Source organism: Sinocyclocheilus rhinocerous, unplaced genomic scaffold (assembly GCF_001515625.1).
Source record: "Sinocyclocheilus rhinocerous isolate Xijiao unplaced genomic scaffold, SAMN03320098_v1.1 scaffold659, whole genome shotgun sequence".
NCBI classification, from domain to species: Eukaryota; Metazoa; Chordata; class Actinopteri; order Cypriniformes; family Cyprinidae; genus Sinocyclocheilus; species Sinocyclocheilus rhinocerous.
Window position 1 is genome coordinate 1686787 of NW_015652995.1, and position 6873 is coordinate 1693659.

At 38.0% G+C, this 6873-nt stretch overlaps 1 protein-coding gene and 1 long non-coding RNA gene across 2 annotated transcripts in view; both read right to left on the reverse strand.

Annotated features, from left to right (window-relative positions):
- LOC107715227 (isocitrate dehydrogenase [NADP], mitochondrial-like) overlaps positions 1 to 6501 on the reverse strand; it is a 23930-nt gene extending 17429 nt beyond the window's left edge. The window contains exon 1 of the mRNA XM_016521308.1: positions 6265 to 6501. Within this exon, the coding sequence (XP_016376794.1) occupies positions 6265 to 6376 (112 nt within the window). The 5' untranslated portion in view covers positions 6377 to 6501. The remainder of the gene's footprint in view (positions 1 to 6264) is intronic.
- Positions 3558 to 6258, reverse strand: LOC107715228 (uncharacterized). The gene is made up of 4 exons (XR_001637077.1): positions 5718 to 6258; positions 4359 to 4553; positions 3970 to 4259; positions 3558 to 3862 (listed from the first exon to the last, which is right to left on the reverse strand). It is a non-coding gene; the product is annotated as an uncharacterized LOC107715228 (long non-coding RNA).
- Positions 6502 to 6873: the final 372 nt, after the last annotated feature.

Sequence of the window (6873 nt, forward strand, 5' to 3'; positions counted from 1 at the left end):
CCAGCATTTTAGAATGATTTCTAAAGGATCATGTGACACTGAAGACTGGCGTAATGGCTGCTAAAAATTAATCTTTGCCATCACAGGAATACATTACTTTTTATAATATATTAAAATAGTAAAGCTATTTTAAATTTGAAAAATATTTCACAACATTACGGTTTAACTGTTTGTTGTTGTTGTTTTGTTTTTTTGTGTATCAAATAAATACAGACTTAGTGAGCATAAGAGACCTCTCAAAAAAAAAATTTTTTTTTAAAAACTACCAACCACAAACTTTTGAACAGTAGCGTAAAAAAAACATGCAATCTGCTGTTGACCTTCTTATGAACTATATAATTTCTTGATATGTATATTTACAACACAGTTTGCACTGTGGTTTTCTTACTTCTTGTTAGGGCTTGACAGTACAACTGTATACACCATCTCAACTCTAGTGTCACAAAAAAGGGGAGGAAAAAAAGGCATTAGCACATGGTTATTTCACATACTGTATGTAGTGCCCTTTAAAACTTCAAAAACACCCTAGGCAAAGTTTTGGACAATATGATAATAAGCTTTTATCATTTCTTGGCATAAATCCATTGAAGTAACTTGCAATTATCATTGAAGAACTGCAATTCATAATAATGGCAATCTAAACATTTGACAGCAAGACATTGCCGCCTTTGGCAGCTGTAATGCCTGATTACTGGATTAAACTGGCCCAGGTTGCATTATTAAAGATTATTGTGTTAGCACACTTTTAAAGCTTTACTGGCTGATTGCCAATTAAGGTTAATAGATAACAGACAAATTAGAACACAGTTTAGAGATGCTTTATAAATAGTTCTAGTATTTTTCTATGTCCTGAATTCATTAGTTTTTGTTTTATTATAGGTTGTGTTGTCCATTATCAATGCAAAGTCATCACAAAATGATAAGGATTTATGCAGTTATTGTCCAAAACCCCACTTTACCTAAGGAGTTTCCAAACCATGAGAATGATACAGATAAATTACTTATACCACCCACTCCTGCTTGCTGCTAAAAGGACCTATTTGCAGCAATTTCATGTATTAAATGTCTTCTTTAGGGTTTCAAACACTTTTTTTATGCCACTGCTTTCCACTAAAGCAAGCAAGCAAGTAGAGGTCATCTCACTCTCCCCTTCTCTCAGTGGGGACAAAGCAGAGGAAGGAGGGGGAGGCATGGAGGGAATAAAGTGACTTCGTTACACTTGCCAAGTTCCTGCTCCTGCTAGAGAGCCACTCCATCTATCTAGTCAGCAAAGCTGTCAAAAACAGTAAAAGAGTTCATAAAAGACAAGATGCTGTCAATAAAGCTTGGCATAATCACCTTTATAAGCACTGAGGGTAACACATTTACCATACACCACTGATGTAACACTTTATAAACTACATCTTCAATCTATTTCAGCAGCCACAGGTCACGTACATCAAGTCAAAGTTCAGACCCTGTGAACATTTCAATCAAGTTGAATCGCAGCATGACATATAAAGACATGTTTTATGCAACACATACTAATGCAAGAGCCTTATATAAAAGATAAATTAGAGTATTTCAGCAAATCCAAGATATCACCAACACTAAGCTAAAGAAGGGGCAGAAAAAAAACATCTTTCAGATAGAGTTACCGCTTAGCACAGCTGTCAACCAAAAGTGCATTATGGGTAAGGCCTTTCACGTGAAACCTGACTTGGTTCATATACAAAAAAATTACATAAACAGGGAATCCTGGGGAAAAGAATCCTCTCACTAGTCAAAAGCGATGGGACAGCGTGCTAAAGGGGGAGGATGAGTATATGGGCAGGATTATGTAAGCATGCTTCAATGCCCTGTTTCTAACAACACTGCAGCCATCTGCACAGCGAACGATTCCTCCCATGAACAATACATTTATGCCGAGCTGCGGCATGAACTAACGTGCCATGATGGACTGCAGATAGCTCATGTTTCCTCTAACTTTCTCTGAAATCTCATCCAATGGGAAATAGAGAATCTGCAAAGAATGCTGAACAAGATCATGTGATCTACAATCCAATGGCCTTGAGTTAGGCCTATTCTTATTGGCAATTGAATGTGATCAAATAACATGCTTCACATGTATTGAGCATAAAATAGCACACTGCCACTTTACTCCTACACTACTGTACAATGGATGATACTCTGGCATTGCACTAGAATCCAGCTGGTGCCACATTACCTATTTTAAGAACCTTTTCTAAACACGTTTAAACACAAATAGTAGCTTCCAAACTACTATTTACTTTTAATGCAATAATGATTAACCTAAATTAAATTTGTCAGTCTGGTGAAGAGCCTGCATGCTCGAAATGTCACCTGTGTGATAACATTTTTGTCTTTTTGGAGCTTAGGTGTCCCAAATTTTTTTGTTTCCATTATCAATTTATTCCTGTGGTTGCAAAACTGAGTTTATTAGCATCATTACGCGTCTTCAGTGTCACATGATCCTTCAGAAATCATTCTAATATGCTGATTTGGGGCCCAAGAAACATTTCTTACTATTATCAATGTTGAAAGCAGTTGTGCTGCTTAATATTTTTGTGGATATGTTATACTTTTTTTCAGGAATTTTTGATAAACAGAAAGTTCAAAAGCACAGCATTTATTTGAAATGGAAGTATTTCACAACATCATAAATGTCTTTACTCTCACTTTTGATTTTTTTCAACTAAATAATAAACATGCATACTGACCTCAAACCTTTTAGCAGTAGTGTAAGTATTTAGTTAAAAAATATTTAATTCTTGTTACGTGTTCTGCACCATGGCTTCTAGAACCACAGTATTTAATTTCTGTACCTCCAACTAAACTGGCGGTGCGACCAAGAAATAGTTTATTTAAAAATGTGTCATTTACACACTTAAATCATTCCAAATCCACAATGAGTAGATGATAGAATTTGTTTGCAAACTATTCCTTTTTAGCCTTATAACTAAAGGAAAAGGCCAAGTCAACCCACGTGTATCTAAGCCTCTACACAAAGCATGTGGTCAGCATATCATATCGCAAGCAATCCCTCCCAAATGATCCTCTGATTTTCAGTTGTCAAGGACATTTGCAAACATAAGCATACACTTGTGCTCCACACTTGAAGGTCAGTAGTTAAAAAAAATCCATGAGGTGAGCATGTTCACATGGAGTCCTCACAAATCAATTGGGCAAATGTTCTTATACTCTTTCCAACTGATGACCTACAAAAGTTGCTCAAGAGTGACCCGGAGAGAAAGTGGCTTAAATTAGATTCGATTTTACAAAGATGCCATGGAGTTACTAAAATAAATATGTGAAATGACTAACCAGCTGGGTTGACAAAAGTAGATGTTCAGATGCTTCTCTTGATAGTGAAAAATCTTTCATTTATAAAACATAATTTCACCCCCCAAAATAGTTTTTTATTTGTATATTTTTTTAATACATGATATATAATATGACTGCATATCACATACATATAAATATGAAGAAATTATAAATTCAGGCATGAATATACACTCTAAAAAATGCTGGGTTAAAAACAACCAATTCTGGGTTATTTGGCAACCCAGCACTGGGTAAATATTAGACAGAACACATGCTGGGTTATTTTGACCCAGCTAGTTGGGTTTTATACATTAACCCATTTACTGGGTTGTTTTTTGACAGTGCTGGGTCAGTCAACCTATTAAAGGTTTTTCATTTTAAATAACAAAAATTTAATTTAAAATCTGTTTTATATAGGACAAGAACAGTTCACATAGAATATTTTTTGTTTAATGTCAAGTCAGTCTTTTACAATCATGAAATCTTCAAAAACATTCAGTAAAGATATTAGGATGTGACAGGAGCAGCCAATGGGAATCTGTGGGAAGAAAACTGCTATCAGTAGGCTGTTCCCGTTTATTAAATGACATATTCATTACTTATCTTATATTCATGTTTAAAAAGTTACATCAAAAACAGCTTTACCTCGTGCCATCTTGTCTGTCCGACATTTAAGTTTCAACCCGTCAAACACATAGCGCGACCACAGCTGCAAAAATGGCGCACTAGATCAATAGCACTCCTGTTGTAGTCAGTGGAGCGCACAGAAACTTTGTTACATATAACAGTGAAGTAGCGTTGTGTTTCAGCCCTGGTCGAGCATTATTTTGACTGGAGGTGAAACTTCCGTGGTGGCACCGGTGCGACGTTCACTTTGAGTGTAGATCCAGTGAATGCTGCGTTTGTAGAAGGCTAGAGTTCCAAGCAGATGTTAGCTGGGATGTATATTTAAACAAAAAAAAGGAAATATGTTAGACTACAGAAGTTTTCCTATTTATACAGAAATAATTTGATAGGAATACAATAATAGATACCTTAATTCCATTCAGGAAGTTTCCCGTCAGTCAAGTTTCTCTTAGGAGTTAGGACAGAACACAAAATGACCACTGACAAACGTATCCAGTTTTAACCAGTTTGTCACAGACTACCCAACATTGGGTTACACTGACCCAGCGCTGGGTATGTGGGGGGGTACATCATTTGTATTGACTGTAAAAATGACCCAGCACCTGGGTAAAACAATATTAAAATTAACCCAATAAAATGACCCAACAATCTGAACCCAGCATTTGGGTTAAAAAAAATAACCCAGCATTTTTTAGAGTGTAAATAAATTAGATCAAGTTAAGTTTCAGAAAATGTCACAAAGGTTAATAAATGACAAGTGTTGGCTACTCGCCTCTCCTTATACAACCCATAACACCTCTTGGCAAAAGTCAAATCCAACCTTGTGACTTTAATGAGAGAGAACATGCAAGTGTGCTTGGCATTGTGCCTGAACTGATGTTAATAAAGACAACCTGAAATGCAAGACAACTTCTTGATACAAGACCGCTATGCATTGCATAAACTGTGGATGACACTTCACCTATATTATAAACTCAATGAAAGACCCATAATCACCCAAAATGCCTTAGGGAACGAGGCATTCTAACACAACCATTCCGTGCCAAATCTCACGCCTTCTAATAAACTTGGCAATACGAATGTTTTAATGTGGTATGCCTCAAGTGCAAAAGGTTGGTTCTATCATCACATACAGTCATTCGGATGTGATGCATGAGTCCTGGTGTTAATTAGAACCAGCCCATTCAGAGTAAAGGTGACCCGGAGGACACGAGGGCTGGTGTACGCCAAGTAAACCACCTACATTTGGACAATCCTCCATGACAACTGATTACCTAACACAGAGGAGCAGCTAGTGTCAGGACATGACACCAATTCATTCACAGCTGTGCCTGAGGTCCTGCTTTTCAGTTGTCCCTTGTTTCAAAGTAACACCCTAAGATACACGTTTCAGAAGGCAACCCTTAATCTATCAGTAAGTCCAAACGTTAGTACAGTTGCTGCATCAAACAGGCCATTTAAATCAATGCAGCCTCCATAACAAGTAGGGCATATAAAACTAGGGTGAAAAAATGTGCTATGGTTTAGTAGTCAAATATCATGCTTAAGAAATCAGATAATGTGCTTGTTGGTCATTTACATCTTAATTGTCATGATCTGCACTCATCAATGGTCAAATAAGAGTACCGACCAGGCCGGCTGACCTTGAAATGATTTCATAACGCAGTACAAGCAAAACACAGACAAAACCCCACATGAAGACTCAAATAACTGGTTACCGAATTATTTTACATCACAGAGCTGTTCGGTTGCATGTTTATAATTACATTTGCAGCAGTATTTTAAGCGCGAATGGTTTCATAAGTCCGCAGTCCTTGTGTGCAACCCATCCAGGGGATTCACTCGCCAAAAATACACTCAAATGACTCTTACAAAGCCGTCAAATTGTTCAAACGTGCAATGATGTTAATAAGACAGGGTTTGCCTTTAAGAAACGATAACGGTTTGGTTTAATGGTTTAAATGCAGCAGTCGTTTTATGTTGCTCCTTTTTTAAAAGACATCGTATACGCGAACAAAGGAGCGCGACTTCTGCTAATGCTGCCGAGCGATTCCCGCTGCACGTACAACGTCACCGCGAAAATAACACTGTGCTGAGGCGCTACTGAAGCCGCGAAGAGATGGAAACATGCAAGCTGGCGAACTGAGAAGAAACACAACAGTCTGCAGCCGGCGTTTTCCGATACAAGCATGTGGCAGGGAGATTTCAATTTAAAAGCCCATCGTCTCAGATAAGCATTAACCGGTGTTAAAGCGCCGCTTAATGCGGCTTTATTGGCACATCTATAGACAATTGTGGAAGCGGAAAACTCACAGTTCCTCTGTTGCAAACTCTGGCAAGAAGCTGGAGCAAGAACGGCGGGGGTTTTGGAAAGAGTGGCGGCGGACCTAGTGAGAGAGCTGAGGCCCTTCAGGTAACCTGCCATGTTTTTTTATTTTTTTCTCGCCTCAAACACTAGAGCTTGCTGCCCGACTTCACTCCGGTCGAATGAATCGGAGCATGCAGCAATAAACGTAGCTCTTCTCCGCCTCCGTCTCTGGGCCGACGTCACCATTACATGGGGTAAGGACTAAAACTCATCGATGCGGTGAATGGCCAATCATATGTCAATAAGCAACACATCGATGTTCCACCCGGTGACTTTTGATAACGCACAGTTTGCACGTTCCCTTTCATTTTGTTAACCCTTCACGGGCGTCCGGGGTTATTTCCGATTTTTTTACTTTTGGTGAATGTCCCCATTTTCAAAATTCTCAAAATAAAAATATACTTTAAATTTCAGTATTACTTTCATTGAATGTCAGTATGTAAAAAAATTGATGTTGTTTTATTTGTGATTTTGGCATAAGTAAGACTATCTAAACGAGACAGAACAGGCAGATAACCTCTTCACATTCCATTGTCTGGTTGCTGAGCAGCCCC